The sequence below is a fragment of the Cyprinodon tularosa genome, unplaced genomic scaffold (assembly GCF_016077235.1).
Source record: "Cyprinodon tularosa strain WSP-4 unplaced genomic scaffold, ASM1607723v1 ctg519, whole genome shotgun sequence".
NCBI classification, from domain to species: domain Eukaryota; kingdom Metazoa; phylum Chordata; class Actinopteri; order Cyprinodontiformes; family Cyprinodontidae; genus Cyprinodon; species Cyprinodon tularosa.
The window spans coordinates 155,717-173,306 of NW_024039251.1; the positions used below are offsets into that span (position 1 = coordinate 155,717).

Sequence of the window (17,590 nt, forward strand, 5' to 3'; positions counted from 1 at the left end):
ATGGATTCTAAAGAGCAGCTACAAAATTGTCATAGTCAACAATAACACGGTCTGGAGAAGAGAGAAGTCAGCATCAGGGATGACGCTCGCTAACGTCTGTTCTCACGTCGCACAGGAGGTTGTGACAGTTCGGCTCGGTCAAGTGGATGAACTGAATAAAGCTGACATGCTGTTCTGTCCTATCAGGCTGATGTCTGTACCCAGAGAGGAGACAACGATCCTCAGGAGGCACATCACACCGTCCCGTCCACCATCTCTCCCTTTGTGAAGGGGCATGCCTTCTGAACCCAGCCTCAGGTAGGTAGTTAGGCAGGACATCTTACATCCATCTTGTTTTAGACTTTTTCTGCATGTAATGATGACAAAGTAGTTTGGCCTTTAGCTGATATACAAATATAGGAATCAATACAGTAGATTGTAATTTCAATAGATGAGGTTCCAGATCCTAATCATTTCACTTTTATACTTTGAAAACATCATATATCTCTCTCTTTTCTTTATTCTACTTAACTTACATTTATGTTTTAAAGGGTTTAAAATCCGTCCACCTAACTTCTCCATTATATAGTTTTACTCATCTGATCAGAGGTATCCAATTTTGAAAAGTTTTACCTTCTATTACTGAGTTTATTCAAATCTGAATTCTCTATAAGAACCACATTACGAAAACACAAAGGAAAACAATATGAAGAAATCACGTAGTGGTGATATTACTGGTGAATGTTGACACAATATTTTCAGTTGTGATTAGGGGTGTAAATCACACCCATCATGGTGATTCGATTCAGTATCGATTTCCTGACCCAACGATTCGATTATTTTCGATACTCATTAATACACCACGATACGTTTAGATTCGATTAATTGGTTCATTTTTATTTATTTATTTATTTTTTACACCTTACTGACTAGACAATGTTTCAAATTTGAAATAAATCAATGAAAGCTGTAGTATTGTTATGCATTTTATTTCAGAAACAACAGCAAATAAAAGAAGTGGAAAAGTTGTACTCCACCTATTCCTATTAAAACCTCATTCACTGAAAAATAACAATGGCCCTGTGTTATAGATTCTGCAAGGCTTTGCATCAAAAAAATACTGCACAAAATCAGTGCAATGCAATACCTCGGCTCCAGAGTGTCGACGTCCCCGCCCCTCCACAGACACTCTGCTGCACCTCTCCCAAATTGTAGCTGACCGCCGTGCCACAGACAGGAGGCCGGCTTGTTTTGTTTTTATGACCGAAATTGCGGAAAACAACTCGTGAAGTTTGACCCTCTAGAAGAGCGAGGTGCGCGAGAACGCTGGGACCCTTTTTTCCACCTGGATCCCCGCCCTTTTTGGCCCTCATGTCCCTCCGTTGTCGAACTAAACTCGCCCCCACTTCCTCACCGCCTCGGCCGTATCTAGACCCACAGAGTGTAGCGCAGACCACACTTCAATATTGGGCATAAATCAAAAATGTCTGTGTCAAGTGTATTGCAATAAACTGCTGTAAGAGTATAACCAGGATGCGCGGTAGGAGGGCAAAATGCTTCTAGCACCACCGCAGCACGGGAGGAGGATTACGCCCAGGAGCAAATGGATAACAATAGACCGGAGGGGAAAAAAAAACATGAATCGATACTCTTGCGGACGTATCAATGCATCAGGTCCTCGGCTGTTGGATTGATGCATCGATACAAACCAATTATTATTTACACCCCTCGTTGTGATAAATCCAATTTTTTCCCCATCTGTTTTGTGCTTCCTGCACTTTGTAGCCTTTAGTGTTTTTGAACACTGCATTCCTAGCTGGGTTTGGGAAGCTGCTGATAAAGACTTCTAACAATTGACATTTTCAATATGTTAGCCAACACTAACTGGCATCCAAAGCTCTTCTTTATAGCATGAATATACACTAATATTGAGATGGCAATATTTTTCTGTATACTGTGCAACCCAAACTGAAAATTATTTAATTTTGGCCTTCCTGCTATGGGTGTTCATTCATTACAAACATAGGAGCTGCTATGTGGCGCCATACTAGTGTCTGTTAGAACAGACACTAGTATAACAAGCTTAAACTCATATCTTTTAAAGACAAAATTATAGTTGAGCTGACATCTTAGCTGACTTGAGTGTCTAATGTAAGCAATTGCATTAGCTCTGATAAAACAACATTCTCCTTTTTGCTATTCAACAGAATGCTGATCCTACCTCTGATACATTTTTTATAAAGGTGCAATTTCCAAGAGGCTGAACCAGAGGCTGGCTGTAACTGGAGCGTGTAACAAAAGTAATTTCCCTCTGGGATTATTAAAGTATTTTTGATTCTGATTCTGATTCATCCTTCCTGTTATCTGCCGAAAGTCTTGTTCTCTTACTAGGCCAGAAGTTTGCAATCTTTACAATTCAAACAGACATTTCTTTTACTTCAGTCCAGCTAATTTTTTTTTAGAGCCCCAAACATTACATTACCTTCTTTAAAAAAAGAAAAGGATAACTTGAATTTAATAAATATCTGCCAGAGGAGATTTGCCCTTTATAAGAAACCACTGTGCCATTTCAAGTTTTAGGTTTTAAAATGATGGGAAAATCTTGAGAAAAGAGTATACATGCAATTTTCAATGGGTTGTAGAAATCTATGTAACATTTTATCACTTAAAATTTAAAAAAATATATGTTTCTGATATATTTAGGGTAAATTGATTTCAATGTTAGTGAATGGAGAAAATGCTAACCAGCATTTGTTAATGTATCTATATTTCAGAAGATTAGTGTAGCCGGCTCTTCATAATTTTTTAGCTAAAGTGATGAAGAGCCATTGCAGAGTGTCTATAGAGTCACTTTCAGCTCTGGAGCCACATGTTTCAGACCCTTGCTGTAGGCCAACTGAATCGCAGACTGAATCCACTTCCTTTTAGAGAGCTTTTAACATCTCTACGCTTTTTAAAAAATGTTAACCACCTTACTGACTAGATGGTGCAAACTTTCAGTTTTCTTTCGTCAGTAACTGCATCCTCACTGAAGAGTGACGATGTATGGATAATCTGCTAAAGCTTAGTCTGATGTGTTTGCTGATTGAAAATAAGATTTGATATCAAGGTTTTGAACAGCCTCTCTCCGACCAGCCTAAGCTCATACAAACCCTCACTCTGCCACTACTGTGAACATATATCGGATTTACACAAAGTATGAACACTGGTCAGCAATTCCATAGCGTGTCCTCTGACTTGAGAGATCTTTGTGAAATGATACCAGGAAGCAGATTGACACCATAAATAGCAACAGAGTTTTTAGCTCTTATGGGACAAATAGCTGGAAGAAGAGGAAAAATTTTGCAAAAGTAAGGATTTATATGAACCCAGTATGGACCATATCATCTTTGCTTCACAACTGTTTCTAAGCAGAGATTGACTGGTGTAGGTCTTGAAGCCAGATGCCGATATCAGTTATTTTTTCCTCCATTTCCATGATGAAAATTACCTGATGATAAGAAATATTTCAATGGGCTCAATTTAAACAAAACAGCAATGTTTTTTTAACAAATAAAACACAGCATTAACATTAGATAGTGGATGGTAGAAATCGCAATACACGCGCTGCACATGATCTGAGGGCACGGCTGCTGAATGCACTAATCAATCGGAAAACACATGCACACATCACCCATTTAAAAAAAAAAAAGCTAATATCGACTAAAAAGCCTCAAAGATTTATCAGTCTATCTCCTTTTTTGCAAATCTTTTGTGATGTTTTTTCAATTGAATTTGGCCAAGAATCCACAAACTACACAAGGAAGGAAAAGGCAGTTGAGCACCAGCTGGATCATGAGCATTCAGCACTAATGTAAGAGGAGTGGACATTATTGCCTCTGCTTAAAGATTATCTCCCATCATCTAAGCTTGGTCGGAAGTCTCTTTTCTGTGAACCACTTTCTCTTAAGACTCACAACATCTCACAGAATCCTTTGCTTGTGAACTCCTTGGAAATATGGATTCAGTTTTGGAAACAGGACAGTTTCCAAGTACCCTCAATTACTAATTTCATCCTTTCAAATTTGATCCCACCCACAGTATCGGGCGAGACAAATGGGTACTTCAGATTAAATACTTCTAAAAATAAAACACTTCGACTGATAACACACACCTCTAATGATTTATCTTCCAACTCTGCCATGGACCCTCATACTTCAATGAGCTTTTTGTCAGCCAAATCTACAGATAGTGCTGCTCCCACCACCTTTCACCTATCTGTCTCTAGAAGTCAAGTGAAGAGGTAAGTGGAGTGACTGAACCACAGTAAGTCATAAGGTCCAGATGGTGTCAGCTCTGGAGTCCCGAAGACCTGTGCAGAGCAGCTCTGTGGGATCCTACCATTTAGCCTTAGCCTTATCCAGGGGACAGTCTGTGTGTTGTAGAAAAACTCGTACCATGTTCAAGTACTACAGAAAACTCAGCCAACAGTCCTTAATGATAAACCTGTTTCCCTAACATGCCACATCATGAAAGTCCTAGAGAAATTTTTGTTTTTTAACCTGAGCAAGCAAACAAGCAGCTGTTAGGACTTCCTGAAGTTTCCCTTTGGTCATGTAGTTAGAATTGAAGATGCTGTCATTCACCTGCTTCAACAGCATTTAGATAGGGTAGACAGCACTATGAGGATGATGCTGTTTGGTTACTTCAATAAATTTAACATAATTCAGCCTGACTTACTTTGAGAGACACTCCAGAAGAGGAGACATCAACAATTTCCTAGATTAAATACTACCTGGCAAACAGAGCATATTTGTGAGACTGAAGGGTCAGCTGTCTCATCAAGAATTCAGAGACACTGTAGCACCACTTAAGAGAGTTTGCAGCAAAATGGTTAATATCTTTTATAAGTCTGTTGTTGGTAGTGTGATGTCTTCTGCCATCATCTGCTGGGTTAAAAGCATTAACGCAAATTACTTCAACAAGCTGATAAAGGCCAACTTGTTTTTCTTTTCGTGCTCAACAGATACCCCAGATCACTGGTGATCCAAGGTTTTATTATTTGGGAAGCATTTCACTGTTCTGTTAGAGACAGTGTTATCTACACAGAGGTTTATGTACAGTCACACATCCAGTCATTGCGCTGATGTGGCCGACACAGTGCTCCCCAGTCTGTAGCCTCCAAACCACCTTGTAGGACCTCTTCACTTTCCTTCCTTCACTTTCTTACACTTTGCAAACATGCAGGTTGTCTATAATAAAGGGTTTATACTCTGAACAGAGAAAAACAAGATTGCGATCCCATTACCCTTGGGGAGTTTTGACTTTAGAGATATACCAGTCCTGCACATTTGCATAAAAAAGTCCAGAGTTTTATTTTCTCTGGGCGATAGACAAACTTTTGGAATGTTGGTAGTTTAACCAACATAGAGTGCGAGTTTTAGATAGTGACGCATGATTAAAATCACCAGTTTTTACCACAAATGCATTTGGACGTTGTAGCTGTAGTATAGTAAAACAAAACTGTTGACATCACATAATAATAAGGATGAAAAACAACTGCCAACAGTTGTCAATCTATCGTGAATCTTCCCAGTAGCATGTCATGGATGATACGATCTGTTTTTCACAAGCCCTGCCAATCTACATCCCTTCAATTCCTAGTCTTCTTTAAATCTTTGTCTGCTCGAATGGAGAGTAGACGCCAGTGTTGTTTTTGCCAAGGATGACGATGAGGAAATAATTTCGTTGACGCTCCTTTTTTTTCATGACGATAATAAAAACTTACGAGTATGGCTCTTCTATTGCTACTCAATAAACTATGTGGCTGATCATCCTTTGCCAAGCATAAAAATAACCTTTGTCAAACTATCAAGATTTTGATCTTCTAGCTCATAAAAGATGATACTAAACAATTTTAATTTTTTACCTAAAGGAATCCAGAAAGTATATCCATATAAAATATTTCATTGAATTCTGTTTATTTTTCGATAAAGAGCCCAATGAAAAGATGCATAGATCTTTGAATATTTCTCTTGTTTCTCTTGAATATTGTTCTTGTTTCTATCTATGTCTATGACTGTTATTTCTATCTATTTAAATAAGATGTGGGCTACGTTCACATTGCATGTCTTACTGCTCAATTCCAATTTTTATATCAGAACCGATTTTTGGTCCCCGTTCATATGACCATCTCAGATTGTGTCACTGAAGTGACCCGCATGTGCAGAAGAACAATTAGTCTTGCGCCGATGTGTTTTTTGGCCCCCGATACCTGGCTGTGCAGTATTGGCCGATTCCGATACCAACTGAACCTTGTTTTGCAAAAAATGATGTTACCTGATTCAACATCCCTTTACCTATTTAACAGATCTATCAGATAAACTTATAAAACCATAGTCCAAATAATAAGCAAAATGAGGGGAGGAAGTGGCTGGGTGAATTAGTTAGGGGGGGTGGGGGGGCTCAGGTTGGGTGGCCTGTGCGGGGCCATGTGGGCCCCGATCCCGGGGGGGCTTGTGCTGGGGGTGTTCTGGTCTGGGTGTGGAACGGGGGGCCGGGCCCAAAGATGGAATGAAATGGGTTGTGTGGCAGTGTCACAGGTAGCAGACTGAAAATGTTTTATCATTATCTCCCTTTTATCTCCTCTTTCTTTCATCTTTTCTCCTTTTTTTTCATTTTTTTTTCCTTTTCGTTCTACCTACATTGCAGTGTCCATATAATCTGTAAAACTCCCTGCATATTTGTAATAAAGCAATTTCTATGCATAAATCAAGCCGAACACTATGGCGATAGCCGTAATGCTTCACTTGTGAAAGTAAAATCTGTTGGGCTCTTCTTGGCAATTATTCTTATTCTGTTGCCACATCGCCAGACAGGACACTGTAAAAAAAAAAAAAAAAAAAAAAAAAAAAAAAAACCATAGTCCATATTGTACTGTTCGATTTTAGGAGGGATATATTTATTTACCCACACCATTAAGAGCGCACACCCCTTCGGCTCTCTCTTAAATTTCCCCTCAGTTCGTTGGTTGTTAAATCATTGTTTTAAACCAGTTTCCTGATTCTCTGTGCTGGATGTCTTTCGTCAGAATACCCGACAAGCATCACTATGAGTTATTATTCCCCCTACCTCCAGAGCTGAGCCACAGCACACCTATTTCCTATTTCTATCACCACCATGAAGGTGACAGAGCAGGTCTCTTGGCAGGCAGCAGCATTTAGAGCGGCAGCCCAGATAAAAACCGGACACAAGATAGATTTAGGCGGACAGAGCTGCAGGCCGCATGATGTAGAAGTATTTGACCTATCCTCAGAAAATTAGATTGTCATGGAGAAGGTACAGGGTTGCTTTATGTACAACACAACCCTATTTAACCTTAATTTGTCCCCCTTATGACAAAGAATGAACAGTTAGAAAGATAATTAAAGGCATGTGTTAGAAAACCTTTAGTATGAACTTTTTAATTTGTATCTTACGTTGCAACTGATGTGGATTTTTAGGTATTATGTTTGATGTTAAAGCACATTTTGTCTAACACTGAATTTCCCTTTGGGAGACCAACAAAGAAACCTTGAAACTTGCTTCAGGCTGCAACACCTATTTCACTATATTTCAGTCAATGCTGCTGCTACAGAGTGACTGATTGAGGTTGAACAATGCTGGTAAATAATTTAATAGATAAGAAACTTGCAAAGTAGCTGATAAAAAGTTCAGCACTGCCTCCATCACCCGCCTTTGCACGCAGAAGCTTGTCATGTTGATTCTGAGGTCGTTTTTTTTAGCAAAGTGCCCTTGATTTCCTAGTCAACCAACTTATTTTGGGCAGGTTTTGATTCATTTATCCTTATGGGAAATTGTGATCTAAAATTTGCAATGGAACCTTCAAGATCATTTTCACTTGTCACCTTGGCAAGTTTTTGGTTTGCTGGAGGTGATTGTCCTGCATTATTATATCCAATACTGTAAGCAAGCTTGAAATGTTTCTTTTAGAAATGTCCACTTTGAGTGACTGGTTGGAGTTTTTAACCTCCCTCTGACTCAGTGGTGAACTTAGATCTTTTTGATGAATATGTTTCTCAATAATTTCTGAATGGAGTTTGTAAATATTGAATATATTGAGTGGGGTTGCACAGATACCAATATCGGGCGGGACCCCGATCCAGCACTAAAACTGTGGTAACTGTGGTATCAGCGAGTACCAACAAATAGGGCAAGGTTTATTCAACTATTGTCACCATTCCAGGTAGGCAAATAAAGTTCTACTGGATTCCCTTTGTATTAGTCTTTTCCCTGCTTCACAAAGGTAGGCACCAGCTTGACAAAGCGATGATGGCAATTATTTTACATCCAAGTAGTATGCAGTTCTTGATATATACACACACATCAATTTCAAACAGATGGTATCGGTATGGTATCGGTATCGGCCAATACTGCACAGCCAGATATCGGGTATCGGTGTCAAAAAATGGCATAGGCGCAACACTTGTTGTAAGACTATATGGTTTTTTTACGTTTTCTTTTTATTTATTTTGTCTTAAGTGAAATACACTACTCAAAAAAAAAGACCATTTTGTAATAAGAGTATAGCATCAAGTTAATTAAACTTCTGGGGTATTGATTTGGTCAGGTAAGTAGCAGAGGGGGTTGTTAATCAGTTTCAGCTGCTTTGGTGATAATGAAATTAACAACAGGCGCACTAGAGGGGCAACGAGACGACCATCAAAACAGGAATGGTTTTACAGGTGGAGGCCACTGATATTTTTTCCCCTCCTCATCTTTTCTGACTCTTTTTCACCAGTCTTTCATTTGGGTTGGGTCACTGTCACTACTGTTAGCATGAGGCGCTACCTGGACCCTACAGAGGTTGCACAGGCAGTCCAACTCCTCCAGGATGACACATCAATACGTGCCATTGCCAGAAGGTTTGCTGTGTCTCCCAGCACAATCTCAAGAGCATGGAGGAGATTCCACGAGACAGGTGGTTACTCCAGGAGAGCTGGATAGGGCCATAGAAGGTCTACAACCAATCAGCAAGACTGGTATCTGCTCTTTTGTGCAAGGAGGAGCAGGAGGAACACTGCCAGAGCCCTACAAAATGACCTCCAGCAGGCCACTGGTGTTAATTTCCCTGTAACATCATTCAGCATGACCAGTTTGGTGGTGGGTCAGTGATGGTCTTGGGAGGCATACCATGGAGGGACGCACAGAGCTATACAGGCTAGACAACGGCTCCCTGACTCCTATTAGGTATCGGGATGAAATCCTTGCACCCATTGTCAGACCCTATGCTGGTGCAGTGGGTCCTGGGTTCCTCCTGGTGCACGACATTGCACGGCCTCATGTGGCAAGAGTATGCAGGCAGTTCATGGAGGATGAAGGAATTGATACCACTGATTGGCCCCCACGCTCCCCTGACCTAAATCCGATAGAACACTTCTTGGACATTATGTTTCGATCCATCCGACGCCGCCAGGTTGCACCTCAGACTGTTCAGGAGGTCAGTAATGCCCTGGTCCAGATCTGGGAGGAGATACCCAAGGATGCATCCGTGGTCTCATTAGGAGCATGCCCCGTCGTTGTCAGGCATGCATACACGCACGTGGGGGCCATACAAATTACTGAATACCATTTTGAGTTGCTGCCATGAAATTTCAGCAAAATGGAATAGCCTGCCGCATAATATTTTCACTGTAATTTTTGGGGTGTCTTTGAATTCCGCCCTCTGTAGGTTGATAATATTTATTTCCATCAAATGATATGGCATCCTTTTGTTCCTAACACATCAACCAGTCCATATCAGTATAAGTAAACAGCATGATTTTTTGCCCCATTGAGATCTGATGTGTTTATTTATTTATTCGTTTATTTGATAGGGACAAGTATGTTTCATGCATCATGTCACACACTACAACATTTTTCGAAGTGTTCTTTTAATTTTTTTGAGCAGTGTATCTTTTTCTTTATTTTTTCTCTGTTCAGAAATAAAAAAATGGAGTTAAGTTCTATCTCTGATATGAGTTGTAAAAAAAAAAACAGATATGGCCATTTTAAAGACGCTAAATTGTTTTGTAGACCCTCTGTTCTAAATCTTTGCACAAGATGTCTTGCAAACCAAAGACAACAAATGGAAACAGGGTTGCTCTTACTGCTCGTGTGGACTCTGCATGTTCCACTTGTGCGTATTTAGATTTATCCTGCGGGATAATTTGGAACGCCAAGGTTCTGACAAGCCTCTTACCCACTGGCTATTAATCCACTCATTTAAAGGAGAAGGTTAGATGGTTAGGTCACTTATTTAGGATCTCCTGGTTCTTGTTGCTTTTCTGGTGTGAGTGAGCATCCTGTTTCAGATAGGATCTTTGCTGGTGGATGAGCCGACCCGTGTTGCTGCACACCTGAGAGCATTTCTCAATCAAACTGACTAGCGAGTATATAAGGAAGACAAGGATCATCTCCTTTCGCCGGATAATTACCCCTGCTGGTAGTCTATCTATAAACCTAAACCAGGAATATCTTACTTGATGAATCTGTCTTCTTCTGAATATCTTTAACTTGGACATTGCTATTGTTCCAGAAAACCAGTGAACCTCAGTTTGTCTCTGATCTTCATGGTAAAGGTATTACCTGTGTGCAGCAGGTCTCAGTCTTCATCAGCTGCCTCTCCAGCATGATAACTCTTACAAGTACAAACACTCTTAGATTTCAGTGAGATTCTCCTGGACCTCTGGTGTATAACCTGCAAAGCCCACTGAATCAAATGATCACTTCCACCTCTTCTTGACGGCAATAAAGAGTTTGTTATTGCTGGTGTGATGTCAGTTTTATTGCAACTCCTCTTAAATTGTCATTGCCAGTGACACCAACACCACCGTTGAACTAAAATACAACATAAGCTTAAGTGAGATGGTGTCATGAGTACACAACGATATAAAAAATAATATAGATACATATGAACATACCTCGCTGACTGACCGTTCTTTTTGAGGTAAAAATGAGTAATAAAGGACTTATTAAACGTAAGTTTCTTTTGTACAGCTTCTTGCAAATGTCATTCATTGTCATGATCTGCTCTGTTAGCTGGGCTTAATTACTTATATCATTCACCTGCCATTCCCGCCCGGCCATCTAATTACTTCTCATCTCATCCTCCTGCGGTCGGAGCTTTATATTCTGTCCAGCTCAACTACAGAGATCAGATCATTATTTTGTTTCTCTGTTCGTTTTCTGTTTGGTTTGTTAGTTGTTGTTTTTTTAGTTCTTTTCATGGTTCCTGTCGACCAGTAGAAAGAGATGGTTTTGGGTCTGTCTCGTCTCCTGATCGTGTCCTGATCCTGGTTGGACATCTTTTCTCTGTTTCCTCTCAACCACTGAGTCTGCCCGTCTGCATACGAGACTGCTTGATTTCATCTGTGCGTGTCGTTTTGGGCACACTTCTGAACTCTGTTGGACTCTGAACCTGCCTGGGAGCCCTAAGGATTCCTGGAATCCTGGATCCAATTGTTCCTGCCTGATCTGTCTTCCCCTGATTTGGATCGGCTTCCTGCAAGCTCTCTGAGGCTGCAGCATCGGGACACTCTGCCTGACGCACACTGCGTTGGTTGGAAGCCCATCGGCTCCATGCACCTCTCATGGACTGGTGACGGTGCTGGGCTGGACTATCAAACCAGGTAAATGACTCACACAGATAATCATCTCCTGTCAGATGATCGTGGTCACTTACCTGTGTTCCTCCCACAACCAGAGGATTTGGGCGGTGCCCCGCCCTCTTCCTGCAGTCCTCATGAGCCACAGCCCTGCACTCCTGTTCTGTTTCTGTTTGTTTTACGTTAATAAATGTTTTGAACTTTCCAACTGACTGTCTCACCTTGAATACTGGATCCATCTGTCCCGGTTCTTGACATTCATACTGTGTGCATCTTCTCTTCTGGTTCCCCAGCAAACATTCTAGCTTCAACTTCCTATATTAGCATTTCAAAATAATAGTTGTAATAACAAAAAATGTGCAAATACAAAATAAAACACTGAAACTAAAACTTTGTAGTAAGATTCATGCTACATCCTCTCATTCTCTAAACTAAGCAGATCAATCAATGATCAGTTGTCATCAATCAACTCCTTCCCGATCAGTCTGCTTTCTCCCCTCAGACCAACCAGAAAGTTACAACTAATTTCCTGCAGATCTCAGCCTCCAGATTCTTGTTTGCTTTTTATAAAAGTCTTTTTTTTTATTCACTGGTTTTTAGTGTGATTCTGCATATGGGTCTAAAAACTACAAACCAACATGACACACTCATCGTGAGTAGAAATACATAGATGGATGTAATATAACTACTGAGACTGTTCATTAATTCATTAAAAGAGCTTTAATTAAAGTTAATGGTTATTAAAGCCAATTAAGTTATTCTTTAAGAATTATGAGTATAAATGGAGATCTCTGGTAAGTAATACATCCAACTTCCGACCTCCTTCTTGTCATCAAACTGTGACCAACAGAAAAAAAGTCCATTAGAAGTCTGATATCTAAAGATATATGTGTTATGGTAGGGAAGTACTCCATTTTTAGATGCTTCCCAACATAATAACCTTTTTCTAAATAAATGGATAACATCACTCTACAGAACCCACCCCCCCCCAGTTAATTCATTGTCCCTTTTGATACATTTCATTTCAAAAACATAAAATGTTGTGGGAAAACTTTTAGGGAAGGGTTGAAAGGATTGTTAAACCTTACATTTCTTTTAGATAACTAAACATGCATTTCCTCAAATTTAGAGGTAAAGTACTTGTAGCATAAAATGGGCAAACACATTCGAGAAGATGATTTCATTTTAATAAAGGGATGTAACAGCAGCTGTGTGTTTGTTTTCTGTGTGTAACAGAAAGGAGATGCTGACAGGACAGAGGCTCTGCCATTCAAAGTCCCACCAGGACTCGGTTCTCTCTGCCCTCAACCAGCAGAGGAAGGATGGTCAGCTGTGCGACGTCACCCTGGTCGCCGGCGAGCAGAAGTTCCACGCCCACAAGGCCGTCCTGGCAGCATGCAGCGACTACTTCAGGGTTGGTACATTTCGCTCCCTTCCAAACTGTTTGATACATCACTGTCCTTTCTTTTTTTTTTTGGAGGCTATCCTCATATTGTGATTCAACCTGCCCTCCTGGGGCCCTAAAATGACATGAAAGCATGAAAAAAACACATTTTGAAGATTTTAATCCAAACTTCTTGTTGTAGAAAAAAAAAATCAATCAATTTTTGAAAGCAGAGACTGTAAATAATAATAAAATGTAAAGCTGTTTTCACCAAGGCCAGGTCCACCTGGAATGAACGCTATTATTTGTTGCTCAGGTTAGTCCTCAGAGGAGCTTCAGGCAGACACAAGCTGTCAGCTATCCAGACAGGAGATTTCCCATTGCACATATAGAAGTGCACCGATGAGATTTAATTTGGGGACTCTGAGAAGATTAGAAGGTAGATACTAATCCCTCTTCTAAATGAGAGGCAGATTAAATATGTCCAAGTTGCCCAGGGATTATGCCTCCCCTGTGTTACTCTGCGTGCCCAGGTTATTTTTACATCTCTCCACAGTGAGCTGATGGTGGGGGAGTCATTCTCCTCTCCTCCTTTTGTTCATCCTCTTCCTGTCTATCTCTCCTTCTCCTCTCTTCTCCAGATAGGTTTGTAAAGTGTCTGTCTTTTAAGCTTCATCTTGGCACAACAGCACTGTGTCTCCAGCTTCCAGATTATTAGATCAGCGTGCAACAGTAAGCAAGAAAAACGGACTTTGCAGCGGCGCTCTCCTGTTTCTCTGTATTGGCTTAACAATGTTATCTTCAATTTGTCATCTGACTCCATTGCAGGGTTTAATTTTGTTCGTTTGCTGAGGAGCTGAGGGCGGCTCAAACGGCAGCCGTGTCTGCTCTCTCTGCCTGCCTCTTTCTCCTCCCATTTAGAGAGAGAAACTTCAGCACTTGTGGTGATTATAACTCATTAGGTAGTCCAGCGGGAGAGGGTGACAGTCATAAAATACCTGAACATGCGTGACTAGGTGACTTGTTCTGAATATGTCATCGGCATCCATTCCCTGGTGAAGATGTTGGGACAGCTTAGGGAGACGTAGCCAAATCAGTCACATCAGCATCAGCGATGTGACCCATTCACAGTTTAACCTGCAAGCTCCTCAGTCAGCTGAGCTGAGTTTATCGGAACAATTTTGTTATCAACAGATTTAATCCGTTTAATCAGATTGACTTTTCCTTTTCTTCACTGAAACAGTCAGCTAATCACTGGAATAAAATTAAATCACGGAATAAAATTCTTCTTTTTTGGAAGTTATGAAACATCACCCTAAAGGTTTGTTTTAACTGACATACAGAGAGAAGGATGCAACCATTTCTCATTACACTTTGACTGTTGATGATGGTGTGGGTCTCCAAATGACAGGGCAAGGCCTTTCTGCCCTGAGCTGAGTGATGAACGCACAGCACATAACCATGCATGCCAACCTGAATGTCTTTGTCCAGTTCAACATATTAAAGATCTTATGAACATTGGGATCCTAGTCTGTGCCATCATATTGGCTCCTCAAATAAGAGATAACCTGTTACATGTCGAGACTGTGGTGGTGTTCAATATCGAGAGCTTTAACGCAAATTTAAAAATCTGTGATTTGAAAGAAAATTTCTAAAAACTCGTAGGGAAGTCATATTTAAATGTCAAATCATTCTGCCTTAAACATTTATATAAATTTACTTTTTATCAGATGATATTGTCCCAAAATTTAGAAAATTTCAATAAAAAAAAATCCTGTCTTAAAATCTGTGGGGTTTTTTCGTTATCTTATGCAGGCCAGTTAGTTATATGTCAGCCTGAACACCTAAATTCGGCCAATCATATATCAACGGTCATCTGTCAATAAAATTTTTTTGGTCATAGCATCTTGATTCATATGTCGCAGCTAATATGCGCAACGGTTGAATTAGGAAATAAGAATAATTTCCTTTCCCATTGAGTTCCGTCCCAGTGTTCACAGGGATGGACATCTGTGTCTTCAGCAGGCGTAGAGCTAACAGAACTGGCAGCGTTGCGAGGCAAGGGCTCAAACATGTACGGCTCTACACCAAACCAAGCTTCTGCCGCCCTGGCGCCCTCTTCCACAACATCTTCGTCCTTGCTTTCCTCATGTAAATAAAAAATGTATGAAGGAGAAGACTCATCCATGACCTCCGACACTAAACTCTCCTCCTCTTGCATGTTTCCTCTGTCCATAGCGTGCCTTGACAGTGTTGTTTCTAAGTCACCAATTTAGTGCTACTTGGTCCCAATGGAATTTCCCATTGGGAACCTACTAGCACTAAGTTGCTAACTGGTTAGCAAGATGCTTCCTACAAACCGGCCATAATCAAACTTGCTTGTGAACCTTCCGCCACAACAATCCCGCCCTCTTGATCAGGGGCGGACTTAGGAAATTTGGGGCCCTAGGCAAAGACAAGCATGGGGCCCTCTGAATTGAGAAGACAACATATAGAACAGACCCAGTATACAGATACAGAAATTATAATAGAATAGACTTAGATTATTTGTTCTACCTTTTGTCCCTCTCTTCTTATCCTTTTTGTTGTGGTTTTCTTCTGTGTTCTTTTGTCCCTTTCTGTAGTAGTCTAGGCAAAGGCAGGCACGGGGCCATCTGAAATGAGAAAACAACACACAAAACAACAGGTCAATTATACAAATTGACATTTTAAGAGAATAAACATGCATTATTTTACCTTTTATCCCTCTCTTCCTGTCCTTTTTTCATGTCTGTTTCATTTTACTCTTTTTTTCTTTTGTTTTATTCTCTTCCTGTCTTTTTCTCAGTCTGAGAAAAAGACTGAGACTTTCTTATTCTTTTGTTTCTTTTACTCATATTCCTCCTTGTTTCCCCCTTTTCTCTTCCTGTCCCCTTTTCTTGTTGTTTTCCTCTTAATGTTTTGTCCCTTTTTCCTAGTAGTTGTATTCTCTTTCTCCCTAAAATTTCATTTTTCGAGCCTTGGCCTCAGCAAATCTTGCAATGAGAAGATCCATATCCACTGACTTCCTGACTTCTTGCTCAATGGAGAGAACAGCGAGTGCAGACAGCCTTTCCTGTGACATTGTTGACCTTAGATATGTTTTAATTAGCTTCAGCTTTGAGAAACTTCTCTCACCTGAAGAGACTCTCACAGGTAGATTGAGCAGAAGTCTGAGAGCTATACTCATATTTGGATAAAGGTCTAGGATATTCTCCTTATAGATATAATCAAGCATCTCAGATGGTGATGAGATATGTATGGGGAAGGATCTAACTGCTCCCTTTACCTCAAGTTTCATATCCTCTGCATCAATGTCATCCATCGTCTGCTCAAGTCTCTGGCAACATTCATCCAGCTTCCCTTCCTTCTCAGTGCTTCTCATGACATCAGTGGAGTAGAGAAATCCATACAGCTCATAAAAGGTTTCCATGTGTGAAAATCTCTCCTTTAATGTCAATTAGAGGCAAGAAAAACTCTCTTTTTTAGGTCTCTTCTGCAGTGGATTGAAAATTATATATGTATATATATATATAAATAAATAAATAAAATATGTATATATATATATATATATATATATATATAAATAAATAAAAATGTCACAGGAAAGACTAGTGATGTTACATATGACAATTGCTTAAACTACAGAACAGTAAATTATTTAATTTATAATTAATGTGACCCTTAACATCCCCAGCTGTACACAATAAAACACATCAAATCAATGTCAATACAAAGCTGTAAAGCAGAGTGAGATGTTGGTAATAACTTCCTTATGTTTTTTGAATGTATAACTTAAATTATTAAAGACTAAAACACCTAAAACTTATGGGTGATTTTACAACATTTAAAAGCCTGAGATTTTCCTGATATTCAACATTAAAAACACCTAAATAATTGATTTTTCATCGTTTGTAGCAAATCCAAATGAAATTATAAACTTACTTTAAAATGACCCATCTTCAATAAGGTAAATCAATATAGGGGGAATGTCCCCTTCGACAGCTTAATACTCACTAGTTGTTCAACTCCACACGATGGATCCTCCTTAACAGGCGCCAGACTTGCCGCTGAGTTGTCAGCTGTTTGCGGCAGGTTACTGCTGCTACTGCTCGCCGCTGCCGCAGTGAAGAAGCCGAACTCAGTCATTTTTGGTAACTTTGAAAGCAGCTTCCTACCTTCATTCTTTTTTTCTCCTCTTTTCAGCACCGCTAGGGTAACTTCTTTTCATCTTTTTTCTTTCCTTTCTTTTCTCTTCTCCGCTCTGCTTGTATCGTCTCTTCGCGCCGTTTGTTTTTTTCAAATAGTTTGCTGCCGTGTGTTTGGACCTTTCTGCCCATGCGCAACAAATGGACTGAACCAATGTAGTGGACACTGTAGGGGGGGCCCCGAGACACACTTAATATTATAAGCATTCTAATGCCATTTTAGCGAAAGGATTTTTTTCAAAAACATAATTAATGTGCTCAAATAAGTAATTGCTGAATTAACCATACATGTAAAATGAGTTTTAGGGGGCCCCCCAGGAACTCGGGGCCCTAGGCAACTGCCTAGTTTTGCCTAATGGTAAGTCCGCCCCTGCTCT

The 17,590-nt window shown here is 40.1% G+C and overlaps 1 protein-coding gene across 3 annotated transcripts in view; it reads left to right on the top strand.

Moving 5' to 3' along the window:
• Window positions 1-17,590, top strand: part of klhl32 (kelch-like family member 32) — an 84,288-nt gene that overhangs the window by 5,566 nt on the left and 61,132 nt on the right. Inside the window, exons 2-3 of one of the 3 annotated variants that reach the window (XM_038303721.1) lie at window positions 187-297; window positions 12,840-13,017. In XM_038303721.1, the coding sequence (XP_038159649.1) occupies window positions 275-297; window positions 12,840-13,017 (201 nt within the window). In that variant the 5' untranslated portion in view covers window positions 187-274. Of the gene's footprint in view, window positions 1-186; window positions 298-10,863; window positions 11,628-12,839; window positions 13,018-17,590 lie in introns of those variants that run through there. The other 2 variants (XM_038303722.1, XM_038303720.1) reach the window with 2 other exon arrangements.